The sequence below is a fragment of the Ovis aries genome, chromosome 22 (assembly GCF_016772045.2).
Source record: "Ovis aries strain OAR_USU_Benz2616 breed Rambouillet chromosome 22, ARS-UI_Ramb_v3.0, whole genome shotgun sequence".
Lineage (NCBI taxonomy): Eukaryota > Metazoa > Chordata > Mammalia > Artiodactyla > Bovidae > Ovis > Ovis aries.
In genome coordinates, this window is record NC_056075.1 from 15,318,528 (window position 1) to 15,344,791 (window position 26,264).

General features: G+C 43.4%; 1 protein-coding gene across 5 annotated transcripts in view; it reads left to right on the plus strand.

Annotated features, from left to right (window-relative positions):
• PLCE1 (phospholipase C epsilon 1) overlaps positions 1-26,264 on the plus strand; it is a 374,028-nt gene that overhangs the window by 269,676 nt on the left and 78,088 nt on the right. For all 5 annotated transcript variants that reach the window (XM_060405024.1, XM_060405025.1, XM_004020045.6 and 2 more), the window contains 3 exons: positions 4,679-4,824; positions 13,810-14,068; positions 16,075-16,280. In XM_060405024.1, coding sequence (XP_060261007.1) covers positions 4,679-4,824; positions 13,810-14,068; positions 16,075-16,280 — 611 coding nt within the window. The remainder of the gene's footprint in view (positions 1-4,678; positions 4,825-13,809; positions 14,069-16,074; positions 16,281-26,264) is intronic.

Genomic DNA, 26,264 nt, shown 5'->3' on the forward strand with positions numbered 1-26,264 from the left:
CTCCTCCTGGCTGCAGTCTTTCCCAGCACCAGGGTCTTTGAGTCAGCTCTTCACATCAGGTGGACAGGGCTTATCAAAAGCTGATCATACCAACAGAAGAATTGATTGAAAACTTTAATAACAGTCTCTACTGGCGATATAATGTCTTGGTCTAGAGAGCCAGAGTTCCACAAAAGTGACTGGTAACTGGGTAAGTAGATAAAGGGACAAGGCTGAGAAGCAGTGAGCCAGGGATTGCTCACAGCTGCAGGGGAGGGGTTGGCTCTGAAAATCCCTGTGCTCCCAGAGGAGTCCCAGGAGACCAAACGAAAGGTTATCTCTTTCCCAAGAGGCTCTTAATTCTTTGCAGGATGGTCTGGACTCTGGCTCATCCTAGGGGTCTGATTCCAGATCTGTTCCCTGATGTCTCACAAGAGCTCAGCTAAATCTGAACAGGTGGAGAGTGGTGGTGCCTGCTGAGAGCCTATTGGGCTGGGGCTAGGCTCAGGGCTAGCAGGTGGCCCATCACTTTTTGCTTCAGCCAATTTTAGAAAAGAAGATACAGATTATTACTGCAGTGCTCCTGACTGGTACCAGATTGTAACCCTGTGCTAGCATGGAAAATCTCTGTTGCTGTTTCCTATTTGTTTCTGTATAGGGAAAGGAAAGGTGTGGTTAGCACTGATCTCTTGTGTTTTGCTGTTTTCATTTTTTAAATTATGTTTTGATACTCTTCTTGGTACCTTCTCCTTTGATTCCATCTCTGTCTTCAAGTGTGCATCTCTTATTGAGTGCTTAGAAGGACCTACCAGCGCCAAATTTACTAAAACTAGCTTCCCTTCATTAGAGGAAAGAGCACCAGCCTCAGAGTCCTAGTTTTGACATCCATAAGAATTGTGACGTTAACAAGTCAATTTCTCCCACGAGCCTTGGATTCTTGGCCTGGAAGAAGGAGGTTGGGCTGCCCTCTGTGGCTGCTGCCAGTACTAAATGCCAGTCATTCCTCTCATTTTATTTGGAGGAAAGGAGGCAGAGAAGTGTTCCTTAGACCTTGAACTTCTCCCCCTGTAACCTTCTCTGTTCAGGCTTCACTCTCACTCAAGCCAGAGAAACGAGTTGCTCCCCAGGTTTCGGCATTGTTGCTGAACCAAGTAAAACTAGTGGGCCATGGAGGGGGTTGGGGTGGGGGATCAAGGTTAAGACCAAGGCTTTGATCTACTAACAACAGAACTTATCAGCTGAGGCCTTAACCAGGATGGAGAAAATAACTTAAGTGAACATTAGTGTCAGAGCACCCAAGTATAGGTAGCAGCAAAATAATCTTAGAGATTAAGCAAAGGATTTTGAAGCTGCATACCGTAGACGGGGGACTTTAACAGTAGATTATTATTAAGTATTCTACTCCAGTTGCACTGGTCATAGCAAATACCTTCTTCCAACAACGCAAGAGAAGACTCTGCACATGGACATCACCAGATGGTCAACACTGAAATCAGATTGATTATATTCTTTGAAGCCAAAGATGGAGAAGCTCTATACAGTCAGCAAAAACAAGACCAGGAGTTGACTGTGGCTCAGATCGTGAACTCCTTATTGCCAAATTCAGACTGAAATTGAAGAAAGTAGGGAAAACCACAAGACCATTCAGGTATGACCTAAATCAAATCCCTTATGATTATACAGGAGAAGTGACAAATATATTCAAGAGATTATATCTGATAGACAGAGTGCCTGAAAAACTATGGACAGAAGTTTGTGACATTGTACAGGATTCAGTGATCAAGATCATCCCCAAGAAAAAGAAATGCAAAAAGGCAAGGTGGTTGTATGGGGAGGCCTTACAAATAGCTGAGAAAAGAAGAGAAGCTAGAGGCAAAGGAGAAAAGGAAAGATATACCCATTTGAATGCAGAGTTCCTGAGAACAGCAAGGAGAGATAAGAAAGCCTACCTCAGTGATCAGTGCAAAGAAATAGAGGAAAACAATAGAATGGGAAAGACTAGAGATCTCTTCAAGAAAATTAGAGATACCAAGGGAACATTTCATGCAAAGATGGGCTTGATAAAGGACAGAAATGGTATGGACCTAACAGAAGCAGAAGATATTAAGAAGAGGTGGCACAAATACACAGAAGAACTGTACATAAAAGATCTTCATGACCCAGATAACCACAACAGTGTGATCGCTCACCTAGAGCCAGACCTCTTGGAGTGCAAAGTCAAGTGGGCCTTAGGAAGCATCACTACAAACAAAGCTAGTGGAGGTGATGGAATTCCAGTTGAGCTATTTCAAATCCTAAAAGGTGATGCTGGGAAAGTGCTGCACTCAATATGCCAGCAAATTTGGAAAACTCAACAGTGGCCACAGGACTAGAAAAGGTAAGTTTTCATTCCAATCCCAAAGAAAGGCAATGCCACAGAGTGTTTGAACTACTGCACAATTGCACTCATCTCACACACTAGCAAAATAATACCCCAAATTCTCCAAGCCAGGCTTCAACAGTCTGTGAACCATGAAATTCTAGATGTTCAAGCTGGATTTAGAAAAGGCAGAGGAACCAGAGATCAAATTGCCAATATCCGCTGGATCATTGAAAAAGCAGGAGAGTTCCAGAAAAACATCTACTTCTGCTTTATTGATTACACCAAAGTATTTGACTGTTTGGATCACAACAAACTGGAAAATTCTTAAAGAGATGGGAATACCAGACCACCTTACCTGCCTCCTGAGAAATCTGCATGCAGGTCAAGAAGCAACAGTTAGAACTGGACATGGAACAACAGACTGGTTCCAAATCAGGAAAGGAGTACATTAAGGCTGTATATTGTCACCCTGCTTATTTAACTTCTATGCAGAGTACATCATATGAAATGCTGGGCTGGATGAAGCACAAGCTGGAATCAAGATTGCTGGGAGATATATTAATAAGCTATTCAGATGACACCACCCTTATGGCAGAAAGTGAAGAAGAACTAAAGAGCCTCTTGATGAAAGTGAAAGAGGCTCTCATGAAAAAGTTGGTTTAAAGCTCAACATTTAGAAAACTAAGATCATGGCATCTGGTCCTATCACTTCATGGCAAATAGATGGGGAAACAATGGAAACAGTGACAGACTTTATTTTCTTGGGCTCCAAAATCACTGCAGATGGTGACTACAGCCATGAAATTAAAAGACACTTGCTCCTTGGAAGGAAAGCTATGACCAACCTAGACAGCATATTAAAAGGCAGAGACTACTTTGCCGACAAAGGTCCGTCTAGTCAAAGCTATGGTTTTTCCAGTGGTCATGTATGGATATGAGAGTTGGACTATAAAGAAAACTGAGCACAGAAGAATTGATGCTTTTGAACTGTGTTGTTGAAGAAGACTCTTGAGAGTCTCTTGGACTTCAAGGAGATCAAACCAGTTAATCCTAAATGAAATCATTCCTGAATATTCATTGGAAGGACTTATGCTGAAGCTGAAACTCCAATACTTTGGCCACCTGATATGAAGAACTGACTCATTGGAAAAGATTCTGATGCTGGGAAAGATTGAAGGTGGGAGGAGAAAGGGACGACAAAGGATGAAATTGTTGGATGGCATCACCAATTGGATGGACATGAGTGTGTTTAAGCTCTGGGAGTTGGTGATGGACAGGGAAGCCTGGCGTGCTGCAGTCCATAGGGTCGCAAAGACTCGGACAGAGCTACTGAACTGAACTGAACTAATACTCCAGTCTGTGTAGTAGAAAAGCAAATCACATTGGACTAAATTTAAGCCTAGAGGAGAACGGTATGTATATTAGGTGTTTAGTGAGTAGTTAATAGTGACACCTTGGGGACACATATCTCATTGTTCGTGTGTGTGTGCTCAATTTTGTTCAACCCTTTGCTACCCCATAGACTGTAGCCTGCCAGGCTCCTCTCTCGGTGTGATTTTTCAGGCAAGAATACTGGAGTGGGTTGCCATTTCCTCAGAGGATCTTCCTGTAACCTGCATCTCCTGCTTGGCTAAGACGGATTCTTCACCTCTGAGCCACCACGGACACACACCTCAGTTCAGTTTCAGGCTTTGCCACCTATTGGTTGGGAACTTGGAGCAAGTCTCTTAGGCCCTCTGTCCTTCAGTTTCCTCATCTATAAAATGAGCATAATTATGGTTCCTGACTCTGAGGATTGTTGTGAGAGATACATGAGTTAACATATATGAAGTGTATGAATAGTAACGTAAGTGCTATGTTGGTTCTAGTATTTAGTCATTGGAGGAGCATAATAGATAATGCATTTGTGTAAGATAGTTCAAAAAGGTTTTGTGTTTTTTCATTTAATATTATGCATTGTTCTCTTTGACAAGTGGACTTTTGTTCATGTGTGAAGTGCACTGATTGCATTTATTCTTGCTCCATCAGTCAAATACATTTAAATCATCATTACCTTTAGGCCTTGTTTTCCTATGGTCTCATGGAATTTTATAGATGAAAAGGGATTATATGAATTACCTTTCAGCTTCATTTTAAAGGTGAAGATTAACAGAGAGGTTAACCCCATTGCAAAGCATTGATGGAGCTAGAGCTTCAGTTCAGTCTCTTGGCAGGGTCCTCCACTTCCTAACATTAAAGTGACTTAAAAACAACAGCAACAACATTTTTCTCATGAGAAAGTATGTGTCAAGCTTCCCTGGCCTGGTTTCAGTGGACACCCCTCTCTGCATTCTACAGGTGAGCTCCTGGGTGACGTGGCTGATCCTCGCGGCGGGCTCCATGGAGGAGAAGCGGGAAGTCTTCTCGTACTTGGTTCATGTGGCCAAATGCTGCTGGAACATGGGCAACTACAATGCCGTCATGGAGTTCTTGGCCGGCCTCAGGTATGGGCAGTGGAATATGGTTATCTGGGGTTTCTTCTTAACAGCTGAATGGCACTGAATTAATTGTCCAGGTAACCATATTTACCCAAACTAGGTAATTGGTACTGACTATTTGGGGGAAATATATTAACTTCTGTTAGTGCCACAATTCCTGTTCCTCAGAGGCACTGCAGAATTAAGCAGGCATGATCCTACTCCGCTGTGTCTGCCCTGATCCCAGGCTCTTGGGCAGGCTGAGTGTCTGATTGCTTAACTCCGTCAACACCATCACTGACCCCCCTTTCCCCTTCCTGCCATGTGTGCCCCACTGTTACCTATCTCTTCCCAGATCTACCTTACAAATTACCCAGCAGTGTAAGCTGCCAACCACTGACTGCCGTCACCAATAACAGTGGCTTATGTTGATAATAAGCACTGAATAATGTTAGCTGTCATTTTTATTGAACATTGACTACATGTCAAGCACTGGACTAAGCATGTTCTGTGCATTAAAACTTTCGATTGTCAGAACAATTTTTTGAGGTAGATACTATTATTATTTCCACACCAGATGAAAGAAGAAACATCTAACTAAGATGAGAAAAAATTAAGTCACTCACCCAAGGTCACCTGGTGTGGCCAGGATGTGAATGCAGGCCACCTTGATTTCAGAGCCTGTGCCCTTAACTTCTATGATACCTTCCTCTTACACCTTCTCCATCTAGCTAATAATAAGATCAGCATTCTATCATTAAAGCCTCCAGCTGTATTCCCTTTAGGCATCAGTTATCTTGCATGAAATAGCTGCCCCTCACTCTTGTGGATGGTAGGGTGGTATGAGGAAGAGGAGGATGAATGGTGGAATTAGAATAACAGGGAATTAAATCCTGGCTCCCCTGTGGAACAGCTGTGTGATCTAGTTACTCGACCTCATTAAACTTCAGTTTCTTCATCTGCAAATGGGGGCAATAATAAAAAGCACCTATCTCTTTGCGTAGGATTTAATGAGACAATGTAAAGTGTTGAGTATGTGTGTCTGGCATATAGTAAGGCTCAAAAAGAGAACTTGTCATTGCTGCTGTTGTTGTCTAAGATTCGTCTTCCCAATGAAGATCTATAAATAGATCTTGCTTCATAACATTTCAAGGTTTTTCTTTGATTCTCCAGGCCTGACATAGGGGTTCAGGATTGGGGGTGGAGAGGAAAATTTTTAGTTGGAAATTTTTTTGTCCTTTTGAACTTTCTCAACTAAGAATAAACTCACATGATCATGTCATTGGCATTTAAAATGGTCATACAAATGCACTAAGCATGGCTCAAAAGAAGGAAAAATAGAAAAGTACTGGGTGAAGAAGAGGCTATATGCAGATGATTCGGTTCTGTTTGTGATAAATTTTCTACAAAGAATCTGTGCTACTTTTCTTTTTAAATATTTATTTATTTACTTGGCTGCACAAGATCTTAGCTGTAGCATGCAGGATCTTTCATTGTGGCGTGCCGGCTTCTCTCTAGTTGAAACATGCAGGCTTAGTTGCCCCACAGCATGTGGGATCTTAGTTGCCCAAGCAGGGATCAAACCCACATCCTCTGCATTGGAAGGCAGATTCTTAACTGCTGGACCACCAGGGAAGTCCCTGCATTATTTTTCTTTAAAAAAAAAATAGAGATCATACTATGATAAAATAGTTCTGTTTTAATGATGCTTGGGCTTCCCTGGTGGCTCAGTGGTAAAGAACCCGCCTGCAGTGCAGGAGACGCAAGAGATCCCTGGGTATGGAAGATCCCTCAAAAGAGGAGGTGACAACCCACTCCACTATTCTTGCTGGGAAAATCCCATGGATGGAAGAACTTGGTGGGCTACAGACCCCCTTGTGGGCTAGGGTTGCAAAGAGTCAGACACGACTGAGCAACTAAGCACACACATACAATGGTTGTGGTTGACTGGCAAACTGGTGCTGACTATTTTCTGGGGACCTCGCTTCCTCTCTTCCGGATGTTACCATCCTCACAGCATGGCAGCTGGCTCCCTCCACAGTGAACAGTCCAAAAGAACAAGGCAGGGACTTCCCTGGTGGTCCAGGGGTTAAGAGCCTGACTGCCAAGGCAGGGGACAGGGGTTTGATCCTTGGTCTGGGAACTAAGATCCTACATGCCAGTGGGCAGCTGAGCCTGTGCACCACACCTGTTGAACCCTTGCACTCTGGAGCCTGTGCACCGCAGCTACTGAACCCCGGAGCCCAGTTACTAAAACCCATTGCCTAGAGCCTGTGCTCTGCAACAAGGCAAACCACTGCAACGAGAAGCCTGCACAACACAGCTAGGGAGTAGCCCCCACTCGCCACAGCTAGAGAAAGCCTGCACACAGCAACCAGTGCTGGCAAGAGTCAATCAATGAATGGAAAGAGCAAGGCAGAAGCTGCGGCGGCTTTTTACGTCCTGGCCTCAGGAGTCACACACTGTCCACTTCTGCCATATTATACTGATCATGTAGGACCAGCACTGGCTCACTGTGGGTGGGGACCACACCGCAGCAGGAAGTGTGGATCTTTGGAGGCCATCTTGGAGGTTGTCTGCCATGTACCATGTATTAGAGAGTCTCTTGATACAAAGAATAGCCTCATAATGCCCAATGGAGGCCTTGGGGAAACGTGACTTTTAGACCCAACTTAGTTTGAATTCAAAATCCAAGAAGTCCATGTGAAAGTGAAAGTTGTTCAGTCATGTCTGACTCTTTGCAACCCCATGAGCTGTAGTCCATGGAATTCTCCAGGCCAAAATACTGGAGTGGGTAGCCTTTCCCTTCTCCAGGAGATCTTCCCAATGCAGGGATTGAACCCAGGTATCCTGCATTGCAGGTGGATTCTTTACCAGCTGAGCCACCAGGGAAGTCTATCAGTTCAGTTCAGTTCAGTTCAGTCTCTCAGTCATGTCTGACTCTTTGTGACCCCATGAATCGCAGCACACCAGGCCTCCCTGTCCATCACCAACTCCCGGAGTTCACTCAGACTCACATCCATCGAGTCCGTGATGCCATCCAGCCATCTCATCCTCTGTCGTCCCCTTCTTCTCCTGCCCCCAATCCCTCCCAGCATCAGAGTCTTTTCCAATGAGTCAACTCTTCGCATGAGGTGGCCAAAGTACTGGAGTTTCAGCTTCAGCATCATTCCTTCCAAAGAACACCCAGGACTGATCTCCTTTAGAATGGACTGGTTGGATCTCCTTGCAGTCCAAGGGACTCTCAAGAGTCTTCTCCAACAACACAGTTCAAAAACATTAATTCTTCGGCACTCAGCTTTCTTCACCATCCAAGTCTCACATCCATACATGACCACTGGAAAAACCATAGCCTTGACTAGACAGACCTTTGTTGGCCAAGTAATATCTCTGCTTTTGAATATGCTGTCTAGGTTGGTCATAACTTTTCTTCCAAGGAGTAAGTGTCTTTTAATTTCATGGCTGCAGTCACCATCTGCAGTGATTTTGGAGCCCCAAAAAATAAAGTCTGACACTGTTTCTACTGTTTCCCCCATCTATTTGCCATGAAGTGATGGGACCAGATGCCATGATCTTCGTTTTCTGAATGTTGAGCTTTAAGCCAACTTTTTACTTTGACGTGCAGAGCGCAGCCGAGAGGGAAGTCTATAGAGCCAGGTAATTCTTTCTTAGATGAGAAATAATGTCAAAGCAGCTAAACCTTACCACTGATTCCTGGCTACCCCAAACCCACTGCTACCTAGTTTTACCCTCCTATATTTGGCTTAAGGCTGAATTAGTCTTTACAAATAGATGGGTTAAACTACCAGGTTTAATAGTTCGTCAGCCAGAACAGTAGATACAGGAGGTAAGTTACTAGATGTCCTTATGATGGAATGATTGTGGAAGAAGAGCTCACATGTGCACTTTCAAGTCTGAAAGTATTTAGATTACAAGTAATTGAACTGCATCAAGATAACTGAATTTTTTTTATTTTTAAAACAATTAGAGGAGAAGGGGGCACAACCTTATTGTGAAGTGACTGCTTTTCTGTCACCTTTGTACATTCTGCTTTCTCAAACTAAAGTCTCAGCTGTTTACAGGAAATGAGCAGAAGTACAAAGATTTCCATGCAGCAATATTTACTCAATGTTAATGGCAATATAAAATAACCCACATGTCAATGACACCTTGGTTTTAAAATAATAAAATAAAATAACCCAATGAACAATAATAGAAAAGTGAAGGAAATAGCATGATGCATCCACACACTGGCGTATGATTTAATCACCAAAAACAATGTTTATAATAATTTTAATATCATAGGACATCAAGTAACATAGAATATATAAAACTACCTGGGGACAAAGCTGTCCATACTTAATAACCTCAGCAATATTTATGCAACAAAAGGTATAAAATATTTAGACCAGACAGTCACAAATAGGATAAGTACTGGAAGGAGATAAACCTACTGTTGTCTGTGGTTGGAAGAGCTGTGAGTGGATTTTCTATATTTTTGGTATTGTCGAGATTGCCTACAATGGGCATACCTTTTTACTCATGAAAAGAAATAAAGTTTCTTTTTTAAAAGTGTCAGTTCTCAGTCTAACAGAAACCCATTGCTCTTTACTAAGGTTTGTCTCCTGCCCCACCCACATATCATGACTCAGGAAAAAAATGATGATCAGATAATGAGAACCAAGTCTCATTCATGTGTTCACTTCATTTATTTAAACCTCCATTCCTTGACCCCAAATGGATTCTCACCACCTTATAAGGAACTGGTTGTAGGACAAGTTGAACCCAGTGGGGTGAAATCAGGAGACAGTTTTATTTTTCTGACCTCACTGTCTTTCAAACCTGCTGATTGGCTCTTCTTCCCCTGAACTCTGGAATGTACCTTGGGCCCCCTGTGTCTTTCCCCATCACTTGTGTAGTTAATAAGTCATCTCCTTCACCTATGCCCTTGAGCGCTAGTGAACCCCAGAATCGTAGGCAGGTTGCCTACAGTGTGACATCATTTGTATAAAGTTTAAAATGCACAACAATTGTACAAACTGCTTAGCAATATCTGCCCAAGTTGAGAAAGTATGAGGAATTGTCAGGGAAGGAGCGCAATAAAGTTGCAGTCATGGTCCCTTGTGGTGAGGAAGGGAGGCGGGTGTGTTCATGGAGGAGTCCTCTGGGGCCTCAGTCATATTATGAATGCTTTATTTTTTTAAACTGAGAGGTCGATGCATGAGTGTTTGTTGTGTTGTACTTCTTGATGTCTTTTGGATGTCTTAGATATTACCTAATGATTTTTTCAGAGAAGGCACTGGAACCTCACTCCAGTACTCTTGCCTGGAAAATCCCATGGACGGAGGAGCCTGGTGGGCTGCAGTCCATGGGGTCACTAGAGTCAGACATGACTAAGCTACTTCACTTTCACTTTTCACCTTCATGCATTGGAGAAGGAAATAGCAACCTACTCCAGTGTTCTTGCCTGGAGAATCCCAGGGACGAGGAAGCCTGGTGGGCTGCCTTCTATGGGGTCACACAGAGTCGGACACGACTGAAGCGACTTAGCAGCAGCAGCAGCAGCAGCAATGATTTTTTAATCCAGTCTTATATAAATCAGAGCTTCAAGTTTTCATTTAAAAATTCAAAAAAAGAAGTAAAGGGACTTCCCTGATGGTCCAGTGGTTAACACTCCACACTTCCACTGCATGGGATATGGGTTCAATCCCTGGTCAGGAAACTGAGATCCTGTATGCCACGCTCCTGCTGCTGCTAAGTCGCTTCAGTCGTGTCTGACTCTTTGTGACCCCATGGACTGTATCCCGCCAGGCTCCTCTGTCCATGAGATTCTCCAGGCAAGAATACTGGAGTGGATTGTCATACCCTCCTCCAGGGGATCTTGCCAACCCAGGGATCAAACCTGTGTCTCTGATGTCTCCTGCACTGGCAGACAGGTTGGTTCTTTACCACTAGCGCCACCTGGGAAGAAAAAAAAAAGGAAGAAAAGCTTCACCCTTTCCCCAATTTCACAGCCCTACCAGTCTCAGAAAGCTGCAGTAAAAAAGAAAAAAAGCTGCAGTAGGGTGGGAAGATATAATTTATCTTTTCTCTCCCTCTGTCTCCAGCTCAGGGTTCCTGCAGAAAATATGGGCAGGATAGGAGAGAAGAAGGGAGGAGGGGTAAAGGGAGCCAGTCTAACTTGACTGGGGCCGCTGTGATCCGGCCTTGGCAACCCCACAGAGAGCCATGTGGGGTCTTTTCAGGGTCACTTCCTACTTACCTCCCCTAACTCCCCCCAATTTCTGTCCAGAAGCAACCCCCCGTACCATCACCTGGAGAGGGGTGGTACACCCCCAGCCGACTACTCAGTCCTCCCCCACAGCATTTAGTTCTGGAAGTCCTACCCTTACAGACTCTTTCCACTAGGGCCCCCTTATTTGGAGGGAAGCCTTTCAAGATAACTCAAGCCCTGCTGCCTCTCAGGGTCCATTCCAGACTCACAGAAAGCCCCAGCACTTTGCCCACCCAGGCTCTGCAGACGCAAAGCACTCCCACCAGATCCTTCTCCCTCACATAGCCATCCCGCGGCCCCAGGCAGCCTCTCGTGTTTAAACTTTCCCAGGAAGTCACACACCAGGCAGTCCACATGATCAACAAGCTGCCAGAACATGGGCAAGCCTCTCCATGAAGTTCCCTGAAGCCCCTGAACTTGGGGAGGTCTCCTCCTTCTCACTTACCATGTCCTGACAACCCTCTGCAAAGAAGTCTCCGCTTAGCTGCTCAGACCCAGCTCTCTGCTCATGCAGGGTGGGAAACCTCTGCAGGGAGAACACTTTGAGTCTCCTGGTGACAACACGCTGTCTCACTTCAGAAGGTGGGGTTCAATGTCAGCTGTTGTTCTTAGCAGCAATTTAAACATAGGAAGACTCTCATTTAACATCCCGTTCTGCAAATAATACTTTAAGATAAGGTCCCTCAAGACAGGCCAGTGACTTAATGTCAGTTGAAGCAGTTCAATAGAAGAGGCCAAAACAGGCTTTGTGGGCATCACTGCAGGACTGGCCTCATCCAGTTATGTTTAAAAGATCAAGAGGAATCTTGAGAAAGAAGAATGGAACTGGAGGAATCAACTTGCCTGACTTCAGGCTCTACTACAAAGCCACAGTCATCAAGACAGTATGGTACTGGCACAAAGACAGACATATAGATCAATGGAACAAAATAGAAAGCCCAGAGATAAATCCACACACATATGGACACCTTATCTTTGACAAAGGAGGCAAGAATATACAATGGAGTAAAGACAATCTCTTTAACAAGTGGTGCTGGGAAAACTGGTCAACCACTTGTAAAAGAATGAAACTAGATCACTTTCTAACACCACACACAAAAATAAACTCAAAATGGATTAAAGATCTAAATGTAAGATCAGAAACTATAAAACTCCTAGAGGAGAATATAGGCAAAACACTCTCAGACATAAATCACAGCAGGATCCTCTATGATCCACCTCCCAGAATACTGGAAATAAAAGCAAAAATAAACAAATGGGATCTAATTAAAATTAAAAGCTTCTGCACAACAAAGGAAAATATAAGCAAGGTGAAAAGACAGCCTTCTGAATGGGAGAAAATAATAGCAAATGAAGCAACTGACAAACAACTAATCTCAAAAATATACAAGCAACTTATGCAGCTCAATTCCAGAAAAATAAACGACCCAATCAAAAAATGGGCCAAAGAACTAAATAGACATTTCTCCAAAGAAGACATACGGATGGCTAACAAACACATGAAAAGATGCTCAACATCACTCATTATTAGAGAAATGCAAATCAAAACCACAATGAGGTACCACTTCACACCAGTCAGAATGGCTGCGATCCAAAAATCTGCAAGCAATAAATGCTGGAGAGGGTGTGGAGAAAAGGGAACCCTCCTACACTGTTGGTGGGAATGCAAACTAGTACAGCCACTATGGAGAACAGTGTGGAGATTCCTTTAAAAATTGCAAATAGAACTACCTTATGACCCAGCAATCCCACTTCTGGGCATACACACCGAGGAAACCAGAATTGAAAGAGACACATGTACCCCAATGTTCATCGCAGCACTGTTTATAATAGCCAGGACATGGAAACAACCTAGATGTCCATCAGCAGATGAATGGATAAGCAAGCTGTGGTACATATACACAATGGAGTATTACTCAGCCGTTAAAAAGAATTCATTTGAATCAGTTCTGATGAGATGGATGAAACTGGAGCCGATTATACAGAGTGAAGTAAGCCAGAAAGAAAAACACCAATACAGTATACTAACACATATATATGGAATTTAGGAAGATGGCAATGACGACCCTGTATGCAAGACAGGGAAAGAGACACAGATGTGTATAACGGACTTTTGGATTCAGAGGGAGAGGGAGAGGGTGGGATGATTTGGGAGAATCACATTCTAACATGTATACTATCATGTGAATTGAATCGCCAGTCTATGTCTGACGCAGGATGCAGCATGCTTGGGGCTGGTGCATGGGGATGACCCAGAAAGATGTTATGGGGAGGGAGGTGGGAGGGGGGTTCATGTTTGGGAATGCATGTAAGAATTAAAGATTTTAAAATTTAAAAAATAAAAAACTAAAATAAAAAAAAAAAAAAAGATCAAGAGGAGTGGATGGAACACATTTTCTGTGAGTGATCCTCCATAAATATTTGTAAAAACCATATTACCCATCAGGTTTCCCTTTGGGGAAACCAGAAAAACTCAAACTTAAGTTCAGTGCCCACCTTCCGAATTTAGCTCCCCCCACGTGTGTTTTTGTATATATCTCTGTTTAATTTCGTGTTTCAATTTATGAAAGTAATATTCACATCACTTGCGGAAGTAGGTGGCAATGTGAATCCTAAGTAAATATTAAAACAGAAAGGAAACATAAACAGAAATGAATTTCATACAGAATTTAAGCTGTTTACTATAAATGGTATTATTTCCACTTTGGCCTAAAAACAATGTCTCTGACTTGCCATAGGTCAAGAAAAGTTTTAAAAATGTGGCAGTTTATGGACCAGTCTGACCTGGAGACCATGAGGAGCCTGAAGGACGCCATGGCCCAGCACGAGTCTTCCTGCGAGTACAGGAAGGTCGTGACCCGAGCGCTGCACATCCCCGGCTGCAAGGTGGTTCCCTTCTGCGGGGTGTTTCTGAAGGAGCTCTGTGAGGTGCTGGATGGAGCCTCTGGCCTCATGAAGCTTTGCCCGAGGTACAATTCACAGGAAGAAACTCTGGAGGTGAGACCTTTCAAAACTCTCATGATCTGAAGAGTCACTGTTGCCTCCTGGCTTGTCACACACTGAAGCCAGAAGAGAGACATCTCTGAGCCCAGGGTTATCCCTTGTCACAGTTGTGTTGAGTAACAGATCCTTGGGGGCTTCCCTGGTGGCTCAGACGGTAAAGAATCTGCCTGCAATGCAGGAGACCTGGGTTCGATTCCTAGATCGGGAAGATCCCCTAGAGAAGGGAATGGCAACCCACTCCAGTATTGTTGTCTGGAGAACTCCATGGACAGAGGAGCCTGGCAGGCTACAGCCCATGAGGTCACAAAGAGTTGGACATGACTGAGCAGCTGACAGTTTCACTTTTACTAGGTCTTGAACATTCCAAAGAAAAGAGGCCAACTAGCACTGTTGGGGCTTTATATTAAGTTAGCTTTAATGGGGCAATGTACAAATGGTGTTGTTTTCCTGGGTGTTTTTTCTTAAAGTTCATGGGATTTTCCTCTCTTGTTAGGTGCAAATGGGTGAAGGGGATATAAGAAGTTAGATGAGAGCAGTAACGTTTTGGGGTCAGTGGAAGAGAGACTGAGGGGAAGTCAGTGCTGCCTTTTTTTCCTCCACTCTGGGAATCTGGTGTGTCCTCTAAGGATGCTCTCTGGGCTCCTGATCATGCTGTCCCCAGCCCATTGCTGCTCATTCCCAACCCCCAGCATGGGAAGGACCACATGAGCTTAGACTCAGAGTGTTGGGCAGTGCAGAGAAGAGGCACTGAGAAACAGAATATACAGACACCTTTCTATACGGTGTTTAGAAATGGAAGAAGGAATTGAAAGGTGGGAGACTTTATGGAGAAATTTGAGGAGTCCCATGCCCGGAATCTAAAGTCATTCTCACCATGATGCCAGCACCCACTGTTGACCTTACATACACACACTCTCCCCCTCTCTCCTTCTCTCTGTCTCTTTCTCACCCTCATTCATACCCCTTCTTAGTGACAGTGGGAAGACTCTCCTAAAACTGCAGCCTCTTCCAGGTCCCCTGGGAGCAAAAGAATTACCTGGTATCAGGGAGACTTAGAGCCCCTGACAGGTGCTGGCAGCATTACTGGCTTCTGTCTCCCTGGCTTGCGAGAGAGGGCATAAAGTGCAAGAAGAGACTTCCCCAGTGGTTCAGCAGTAAAGATTCTGCCCGCAGTGCAGGAGATACAAGTTCAATCCCTGGGTTGGGAAGATCCCCTGGAGGAAGAAGAAGCTACTCACTCCAATGTTATTGCCTGAAAAAATCCCGTGAACAGAGGAGCCTGGCAGGCTACAGCCCACAAGTCAAAAAGAGTCAGACATGACTTAGTGACTAAATAACAAAAAAAAAAAAGTGCAAGAAGTTAAGCAGAAAGCTTAAAGCAAGCCCCCCAAGCTGTCCCCGCACTGGCTGCCTCACATCTCAGAAGTAGGGAACTCCATATCTCATGGCCTAGCCATCCCTCTGACCTCTGATGGGAGATACTTCCCTGGTTACAAATACAGACAATAAGAGCTTATAAATCATCAAGAAGCCTCTGTGTTACTGTTAAGATATATGGGAAATAAAGTAAAATGTCCCCCTTCCTTGATCATTTCCTTGGGCCCCAGTAATTTTATCTGGTTCCATAGAATAATAGATTTCTGTCATGGTTTTTCTCAATTCTCACTACAGGAATAAAATAACTCTGTCCTTCCTCTGTAAAGTGGCTAATCTTATCCCTAGGGAACCTTGAAATAATATTGCTTTTTGTGTTATAAACTCGAAGTGGAGTGTTGATTCCTAGAGGGACTGAAGTTGTCTTAATAGAAACAAGAGTAAGTCTGGTATTTCATGTGGTGAAAGGAAAAAATGTTTTTCCTGGAGGTTGGTTTTCCCCCCAATAAAATAGGCACAAATGCCATTATTTATGACTGTTATGATTTCATTTCTCTAGCCAAGTAGGTTATTTAGATGTAGTATGTGAAGCTGCGATAACGAATCCTCAATATATTTCTCTGTAGTTTGTAGCCGATTATAGTGGACAAGATAATTTCTTACAACGAGTGGGACAGAATGGCTTAAAGAATTCAGAGAAGGAGTCCACTGTCAACAGCATCTTTCAGATCATCAGGAGCTGCAGTCGAAGTCTGGAGACAGAGGAGGAGGACAGCTCCAGTGAAGGGAGCAGCTCAGGGAAAAATTCCCTGAAGGATAAAGCCCGATGGCAGTAAGTTTTACATGGGATGTTTTACATGGGATTTAAAAATTGGGATTCTCATTTCTTCTTTTCCCTACTCCAGTTTGGTTTCAGGTTGTAAATAGCATCCATGTATGCGTTAGTTGCTCAGTCATGTGCAACTCTTTGCAGCCCCATAGACTATAGCCCGGCTTCCCTCGTGGCTCAGATGCTAAAGCGTCTGCCTGCAACATGGCAGACCTGGATTCAATCCCTGGGTCAGGCAGATCCCCTGGAGAAGGAAATGGCAACCCACTCCAGTACTTTTGCCTGGAAAATGCCATGGACAGAGGAGCCTGGTAGGCTACAGTCCATGGGGTCTCAGAGAATCGGACACGACTAACTGACTTCACTTTCACTTTCAGACTGTGGCCCACCAGACTCCTCCGTCCATGGAATTTCCCAGGCAAGAATACTGGAGTGGGTTGCCATTCCCTTCTCCAATAGTGTCCAGAGTACACATTATAAATCAACTATACTTTGATGTGTTTGTGTATGTATGTTAGTTGCTCACTTGTGTCTGACTCTTTGCAACCCAATGGACTATAGCCCGCCAGGCTCCTCTGTCTATGGAATTTCCAGCCAGGAATGCTGGAGTGGGCTGCATTTCCTCCTGCAGGGGATCTTCCCGACCCAGGGATTGAACTGGCATCTCCTGTATTTCTTGCCCTGGCAGGCTAATTTTACCCCTGTGTCACCTGGGAAGCCCCAATACTTCAATTAAAAAGCTAATTTTTAAAAAAGGGTTTATTAGTTACTGGGTAAGGCATGGGGCAAATATTAACATTTTTTAAATCAAATATTCTGATTTAGTGGTGGAGAAGGCAATGACAACCCACTCCAGTACTCTTGCTTGGAAAATCCCATGGACGGAGGAGCCTGGTTGACTGCAGTCTATGGGGTCAAGAAGAGTCGGACACGACTGAGTGACTTCACATTCACTATTCACTTTCATGCATTGGAGAAGGAAATGGCAACCCACTCCAGTGTTCTTGCCTGGAGAATCCCAGGGGCGGGGGAGCCTGGGGGGCTGCCGTCTATGGGGTCGCACAGAGTCGGACGCGACTGAACCGCCTTAGCAGCAGCAGCAGCAGCAGCAGCAGGCCTGGAGTCAGTCATACCCAGAAATCAGCACTGTCTCAGAGCTCCCCCAGCTTCTGATGATTCTAAGGCAGCTCATCAATGACTGAGAAGCACTGCAGTGCTTCCAGGATCTCGCTTTCAGGGGGCATCTGCAGCATTGTGATTGCTTGGCTGTTTCGATTGCTGTTTATTGCCAAGCACTGCAGTCTACCCATGACATGCTTGCTTAACCCAAGACCAAATGAGAAGTTCAGAAATCAATGGTCTTAGGGTAGGCATTGCATCTCTTCAAGGCCATTTACTCATGGTCAAGCCCAACTCAAAGCAGAGTCTGGTCCACCTGGAAGAATCCTTGAGCATGAGCCCAAAGCAGAACATCTGCTGGCTTTGACATCTTGGCCACAAAAGGTTCTATTTGTGTGGCATACTCACGAGTCATACCTGGCAGTTGTCTCCCAGTCCTTGTAAGACATCGCTGTTTGTTTTGCAAAGTCTTTCCTGGATGACTGTGTGTGTATGAGCCTACATGGGGAAGAGACAGTGTTTCTGGAAAATAATTCCTTTGGAATTGTAGTGCTGGATCCTCAGAATCAGTTGTGAACACAGAAATGAACACCTTGTGCCTGAATCCCAAGCATTGTTATTAAAGAGATGAACCTATATTCGCGGTTTTTCCAAAGTCTTTGAGCTTTTTTCCAAACCTCATCTCCTAGCTCATTCCCCCATAGGGGATCCAGGTGCTCAAAATGAACCAATATTGCCCTTACCACGGTGTCACATCCCTAAAGCTCAAATTTCACAAGTAGTTTCTACCGATTGTTCTTTTTAAGTTGGTCTCAAGTCAAAGATTATTTGAAAGTTTCTCACTAATTTTTGTGATGTTGGTGCCACCATATATAAACAGAGAGAGGACCATCTACAAATAAGCACAGAGGCCTCTCATAGCCCTTAACTCCTTAATCTCCATCTACCTCTGTCTACCTGTCTCTATACACAGGTATCTGTGTATATATCTACATCCTCCCACAAAATATTTTGTAGATGCTTATAAGAATAAATGTAAATAATCGAAGGTATGAAGGGAAAAGGGAAGCAGGATAGGAAAAAATAAAGCATACAGAAACGTATACTATGCAGTCTTTACAGTGACTAAATTTTGTTCTAAGATAGTGACCATGAAAAAGAGGGAATCAGGAGTCACAGTCTTTGTAAGAAAAATCAAACAGATGTTTGGGACAAGCATACCTGTTCCTCATACTGAGATCTGGCTGAAATTCCTTCCTTAAATCCTCCAATAAAGGATATATCATCTCTGAATAGATAAAATTTCATATGATTTTTTTTTTATAACAACCTTCACTTGGGGCTGTGCGTGTGTGTGTAGATGTATATGTTACTTATAGGTGTTCTAAAAATACTTTCAGGAATGCTTGTGACTCAGCTGGTAAAGAATCCGCCTGCAGTGCAGGAAACCTGGGTTCAGTCCCTGGGTTGGAAAGATCCCTTGGAGAAGGAAACAGCTACCCACTCCAGTATTCTGACCTGGAGAATTCCATGGACTGTATAGTCCATGGGGTCGCAAAGAGTCGTGGACATGACTTTCATTTCACTTCACTTCACTTTTGGTTGAGACTCAGAGACCAGGCCTCTGAGTTTTTGTTTACCGTCTTTTTCCTTTTGACTGGATTTCCTTCAAATTTCATACCTCATACCATCACCTCTTTTGAAATCATTATTTTCAATTCTCTGCTTGTTCCTTTGTCCCCTCCCTAATCATTTTATCATCTACATTCTAAGATCACTGCTTTTCTACTTCCCATTTTCTAGACGCCGCTTGTAAGCACTCTTGGAAGGGGAAAAGAAGCACAAAACTGCAAATACTTCTTTTACAAAACCCAAGAAGTCAGGCTGAAATCCTGACATTGAAATTTATGTACCTCAGTACTGGTAAATTTCCTTACCCTACATGATGGCTATTTTGAAAAGAACTACTGATGAGGTTGGGGTGTTTAAGAGATGAGGGTGGGGGTGTTTAATAGAATTCACTGAAACCGGATCAGCAAGCACTGTTCCTGGGACCATCTGCCAGGACTTGGGAATCCATTTCTGATCCAGAGTCCTGCATTAAAATATCCAGTACAGGGCTGTGTGTGAAAAAGGGATTTCCAGATCTCAAAACCCAAGGGAACTGTGTTTTGTTGTTGATTTGGCTGAAATAAAGATTCTGTAAACAGTAACCTCCAGTCCCTTTCCTATGGCAGCCACCAACCCTGTGAAAATTACATCAGAGAAAGAAGGGATGATCTCATGGTCATTTGGTTCACCCAACCTGTAGGGTGCTCTAATAATTCTTCTCAAACATCTCAGCTACTCCTGCCAGAATACCTACTCAAAACATTGACAGAAACCCCAGAAATAATTCATAAGAAATTCAAGACCTCAGCAGGAAAGGAACAGGGTTGAAATAATCTCAAAATGTCAGTGAGATCTTAAGGGCATCAACTTATCATCTCCGTGTACAGTTGAGAAAGTGGTGCCTGGAGAGGTGAAGTCGCTTCCCTAAGTGGTGCCTAGCAGAGCTGGGTTGTGAGCCTGACCACGTGATCAACTGCAGGGCAGGATCTTTCCTCCTGCAGTGCTGAAGGCATTTCTTGTCACTGTGGAACCCTCGACTTCTTTTTATTTCTAGTTCCTATAGATTAGGAGCATCTAAACATAGCATCTGGTCCCATCACTTCATGGGAAATAGATGGGGAAACAGTGGAAACAGTGTCAGACTTTATTTTGGGGGGCTCCAAAATCACTGCAGATGGTGATTGCAGCCATGAAATTAAAAGACGCTTACTCCTTGGAAGGAAAGTTATGACCAACCTAGAGAGCATATTCAAAAGCAGAGACATTACTTTGTCAACAAAGGTCCATCTAGTCAAGGCTATGGTTTTTCCTGTGGTCATGTATGGATGTGAGCGTTGGACTGTGAAGAAAGCTGAGTGCCGAAGAATTGATGTTTTTGAACTGTGTTGTTGGAGAAGACTCTTGAGAGTCCCTTGGACTGCAAGGAGATCCAACCAGTCCATTCTAAAGGAGATCACCCCTGGGATTTCTTTGGAAGGAATGATGCTGAAGCTGAAACTCCAGTACTTTGGCCACCTCATGCAAAGAGTTGACTCATTGGAAAAGACTCTGATGCTGGGAGGGATTGGGGACAGGAGGAGAAGGGGACGACAGAGGGTGAGATGGCTGGATGGCATCACAGACTCGATGGACGTGACTTCGGGTGAACTCCAGGAGTTGGTTATGGACAGGGAGGCCTGGCGTGGTTCAGTTCATGGGGTCACAAAGAGTCGGACACAACTGAGCGACTGAACTGAGCTGAAATTCTAAAAGTGGTCCAGTTACATTTCATATGACCTATAAAGCTCATTAATAATGACTTTTCAAATTCACTAGTATGAAGAATAAATAAGTTTTGCTTGTGTGAGTGTAAGTCATGAAGGCATAAGAGTAGCATATGGCACTATTGTAGGAAAATGGAAATTAAAACTATTTAGGTGTATAGAGAAGAGTGTTGGGTGATATAGGAGCCACAAGTTCTTATTATCAATATTGTCCACCCTCTCTAAAATACTGCTTAAAAAGGATTATTCCATTTGGAGAAGTTGGATATAAGCAGATAACGAGTTCAGGCAGAACCTTAGAAGGGAGGCTGTTTGGGATGATTCGGAACTCAAAGCTTGCAGTCACACTCTCTGGGACTGAATGTTGCCCCCATCATGTACTATTTGTGTCACCGGGGTAGGTGACTTAATCTTGCTGTTGGGCTGTGCTTAGTCTGTCAGTTGTGTCTGATTCTTTGCGACCCCATGGACTGTAGCCCACTAGGGTCCTCTGTCCATGGGATTCTCCAGGCAAGAATACTGGAGTGGGTTGCCATGCCCTCCTCCAGGGGATCTTTCCAACCCAATGATCAAACCAGGACTTCTGCATTGCAGGCGGATTCTTTACCTTCTGAGTGACCTGGGAAGCCTACCAAGCCTCAATTTTGTAATCTGTAAAATGGGAATGATTATAATGCTTTATTTATAAGATTGTTGTAAAGATTATGTGAGAGGATACATGTAAAATAAGGGATTTTGCATTATAAAGGCATATAAATGGTGGCTATTGTAATTAATGCCTACCATCACAAATAGCAGAGACCTTAGCTCAACATTCAGAAAACAAAGATCATGGCATCTGGTCCCATCACTTCATGGCAAATAGATGGAGAAACAGTGGAAACAGTGTCAGACTTTATTTTGGGGGGCTCCAAAATCACTGCAGATGGTGACTGCAGCCATGAAATTAAAAGACGCTTACTCCTTGGAAGGAAAGTTATGACCAACCTAGACAGCATATTCAAAAGCAGAGACATTACTTTGCTGACTAAGGTCCATCTAGTCAAGGCCATGGTTTTTCCAGTGCTCATGTATGGATGTGAGAGTTGGACTGTGAAGAAGACTGAGCACTGAAGAATTGATGCTTTTGAACTGTGTTGTTGGAGAAGACTCTTGAGAGTCCCTTGGACTGCAAGGAGATCCAACCAGTCCATTCTGAAGGAGATCAGCCCTGGGATTTCTTTTGGAAGGAATGATGCTAAAGCTGAAACTCCAGTACTTTGGCCACCTCATATGAAGAGTTGACTCATTGGAAAAGACTCTGATGCTGGGAGGGATTGGGGGCAGGAGGAGAAGAAAGGGATGACAGAGGATGAGATGACTGGATGGCACCACCGACTCGATGGACCTGAGACTGAGTGAACTCTGGGAGTTGGTGATGGACAGGGAGGCCTGGTGTGCTGCAATTCATGGGGTTGCAAAGAGTCGGACACGACTGAGTGACTGAAGTGAACTGAACTGAACTGAACTGAACTAAGGTATGGGCACCTGTGGCAACAGTAACCATTTGAGAAGCAGCTTTCAGTCACCCTGCCCTTCTTTATGGGAGAATATAGAGTATTCACTGCTCTCCCATCCCAACAACCTCAGACACTTCCCTGAAAGATGATCCCACAAGGATAGAAATAAGGAAGCTAAGCGTGAGTTCCTTTGCTGTTCACCTGAAACCATCACAACATTGTTAATTAGCTATACTCCGATACAAAATAAAGAGTTTTTTAAAAAGCTAAGCATAAGGAAGTAGAGTATCTGAGAAAAGATCATAGATACCAGGACTTGCCACACATACACACGCACACTTATGTGCACAAATGAAATAATAAAATGATAGGAAACCAGTCACTTATTCTCCGTGAAGAATGGTACAGCGTTATAAACATCAACCTCACGACATCCTTTAGGGACAGCTGACTGCCTCCGCCCAACCAAGACCTTAACTCGATCTCCTCCCACCCCAAGGCTGGCTCTGCTAGGGGTTTCTGGGACTAGGGATACCCAGGACCCTTTCTCTTTCTCTCTTTTCCTATCTGCTTGGCCAGTACAAAAGACCCAGTCCTGCTTCTATTACCGTAACAAAGAAAGTCATTTTCCCACTATCTGCACAACATTCAAGGGCTTTCCAGGTGGCTCAGTGGTAAAGAATCCACCTGCCAATACAGGAGACCTGGGTTTGATCCCTGGGTTGGAAGATCCCCTGGAGGAAGAAATGGCAACTCACTCTAGTATTCTCGCCTGATTAATTTCATAGACAGAGGAGCCTGGCGGGCTATAGTCCGTGGATTCAGAAAGAGACAGAATGGAGCAACTGAGCATGCATGCACGACATTCAGTTTAAGCTTGTTTATCACTTGAGTCCCAGCATGAAACTTGGACACCATTTTTACAAAGAAGCAGTGTTTGTTTGGGTGGCTGTGTTTTAGGATATTGACTTTGCACACACAAACTGGGCCATGATAATATTACTAATATTTGACATGCTATTATTTATCAAGAGCCTACTTTTAAACGAACACTGTTTTAAATACTTTACATTTAAATTAGTTAATCCTCCCAGCAATTCTATTTCATTCAAGGTCTCACATTTAGCAGGGCCAGAATTTAACCTCAGGCAGGCTGGCTTTAAAGTCCTTGCATTATGCAGCTTTAATTTAGAAGCTGTCTATGGCTGAGGAAAGTGCTAAGTTAATTAAAAGCAAGAATTTGCCAGAAGCAAAGTTTAAATTCTCAATTTTATTACAGGGTACAGCTATAGCAAGTCCTTTGGAAAAGGTGTACCTTTTCCTGTCTTACAAAATTAAATTTAGGCTTATCACTTGATGAGTCATATTTATGTAATCCTTTTAACTTTGCAGGAGTAACAAAATGTTATGAAGAAAATTAGTGCCAAATTGCTTCAGTCATGTCAGACTCTTTGCAACCCTGTGGATTATAGCCCACCAGATTCCTCTGTCCATGGGCTTCCCCAGACAAGAATACTGGAGTGGGTTGCCATGCCCTCCTCCAGGGGATCTTCCTGAGTCTCTGATGTCTCCTCCATTGGCAGATGAGTTCTTTACCACTAGTGCCACCTGGGAAGCCTGATAAGTAGCCCACTTTTCCCCTAATGTAAGATCTTCAGGGATTTCCCTGGTGGTCCAGTGGCTAAGACTACACCCTCCCAGTTCAGGGGGCCCAGGTTTCATCCCTGGTCCACATGCTGCATCTAGAAGTTCAAATGCCGCACCTGAAAGAGCCCTCATGCCGCGATGAAGGTCAAAGGTCCCATGTCCCCAACTAAGACCCAGTGCAGCCAAGTAAATAAATATTTTAAAAGTAAATATTTTTTAAATGAGCTATATTTTTAAACAGATTTTCATCATGGACCATTAGAAAGGGGTCTACCTGTCAATTTATAGTTTCTCACTGAAGGATGCTTCAGAACCTCTTGGCAGGGGTTGAATATAAACTTTCCTTCTCTTTTCACTTCTTGGTCCTCTCCTTAAGGCATATGACCTAAATTTGACTAGGTAATTTTTTTTTGCCAGTACCACATCTTTGATGCCACTTGGTTCCTGAGTAACTCTTTAAGTCCCACCTAATTCCTTCTTGTAAACCCACAGAAACTTGTCTCCTGACAGAATCAGGCACAGAAGTGCATAAAATTCACTATATGATGTAAGAGACAAAGCTACTAGTTTCCTTTTTAAAGGGATCTTATTTTATTACAACTGCCAATTGTATCTTGGGCATTAGTTCCTAGAAGACTGCCTTTTAGAGGAATTATTAACACCTAGCGTTAGTTCTTTTGTGTCTAAAATAGAACTGGTGCTAAGAAAGATAGTGTCCATTCTCTCCCAGCTTACATCATAGCTGAGCAGTTGAAACAGGCTCCAGAAAAGCCTCATAATTTTTCTTTTCCAGACACGACTTTTCATAATGCCCATAGTTTTTCACTGGAAAATACTTGCTTTAGCTCAGAACTCAAATTAAATGGAATATGGAAAACACGATTTCTCTTGCTAAATTAAAATCAGAAGTTCTATGTCCAAATTAACATATGTTACATTTCATGGGTATTGATACTCTCCAATTGAGTCCTTCTTGCTCTTAGTGGAAAAAAAAAAAAAAAAATCAGCTAGCAGTATGACAGGGAGAATGTGGAAATGGTCCCAGAGAAAGGAAATAAAAAGATTAAAGAACTTGGATGCAGCCCTGAGGAAAGCCCCCTCTAGAGGAACAGCTGGACTGATTTAGCCTGGAGAAAAGGAAGTGGGAAGGAGAAGCGGCAGGATAAGACCTTGATCTTTTTTATGTTTAAATATAGTCATGCACTTTACTGAGCCAGAGTCTGTGCTGAGTCACTTACCGGTATTCTCATTTGAGCTTCACCATTACTCTCTGAAAGTGGGTATTGTCTTTTTGCCATTAGCAGATGAGTAAAGTGAGGCTCAGACAGGTTGAGCGATTTGACTAGATCACACAGTGAAGAGGAAGTAGAGTCTAACATTAAACCCAAAGTGACGAGAGGCTGTGCCCCTAACCATCTTGCTAAATATATGTATAGAAAGGACAGAAATATTATGTAGGAGAACCTGAGTATTGGCTTCCCATTGTTACTGAGAGAAATTTCAGAGGGATTGTGGTAATTTAAACACAAAAGATTTTCTTCCTTTCTCATTCTTTCTTCACTTTGTATGGTGAGATATAACATTAAGAAGTGAAAGTGAAGTGAAGTCGCTCAGTTGTGCCCGACTCTTAGCGACCCCATGGACTGCAGCCTACCAGGCTCCTCTGTCCATGGGATTTTCCAGGCAAGAGTACTGGAGTGGGTTGCAATTGCGCATTAAGAAAAGTGCATTAAAAAGCATGGCTTTGCACCTAGAACTCAGATCTTGATTTCTAATGAGTCTTCAGTGAAAGAAAGCAAAGCTCCTTGAAGAGATGACTGCTTCCAAGACTGGGGCAGGAAGCATACAAGATGAGCCTGGAGTATCTTGTGCCAGAAAAAGTAAATAAGTGCTGAGAAAAAAAATAAAAAACACAACTAAATAATGAAGTTATATCAAAGATGCACAAGAGCCAACAGAAAGTTATATTCTGTTGGCCAAAGCTGGAGCAATTTGAGTAGCAAAATAAAATAGTATTAGATTATAACCCAAGTAAGTAAGTGAAAATCGCTCAGTTGTATCCGACTCTGCAACCCCATGGACTGTGTCACCTGCCAGTCTCCTCTGTCCATGGAATTCTCCAGGCAAGAATACTGGCGTGGGTAGCCATTCCTTTCTCCAGGGAATCTTTCCAACTCAGGGCTCAAACCCATGTCTCCTGCATTGAAGGTAGATTCTTTACTGTCTGAACTACCAGGGAAGCTTTGATTATAACCCAAAATATTACATAAATATTCACAAGTCCACGTATGTAAGTGATAACTAAGCAAACACATCGGGGAGAAGAGACAAATTTCTCATGCAGAATT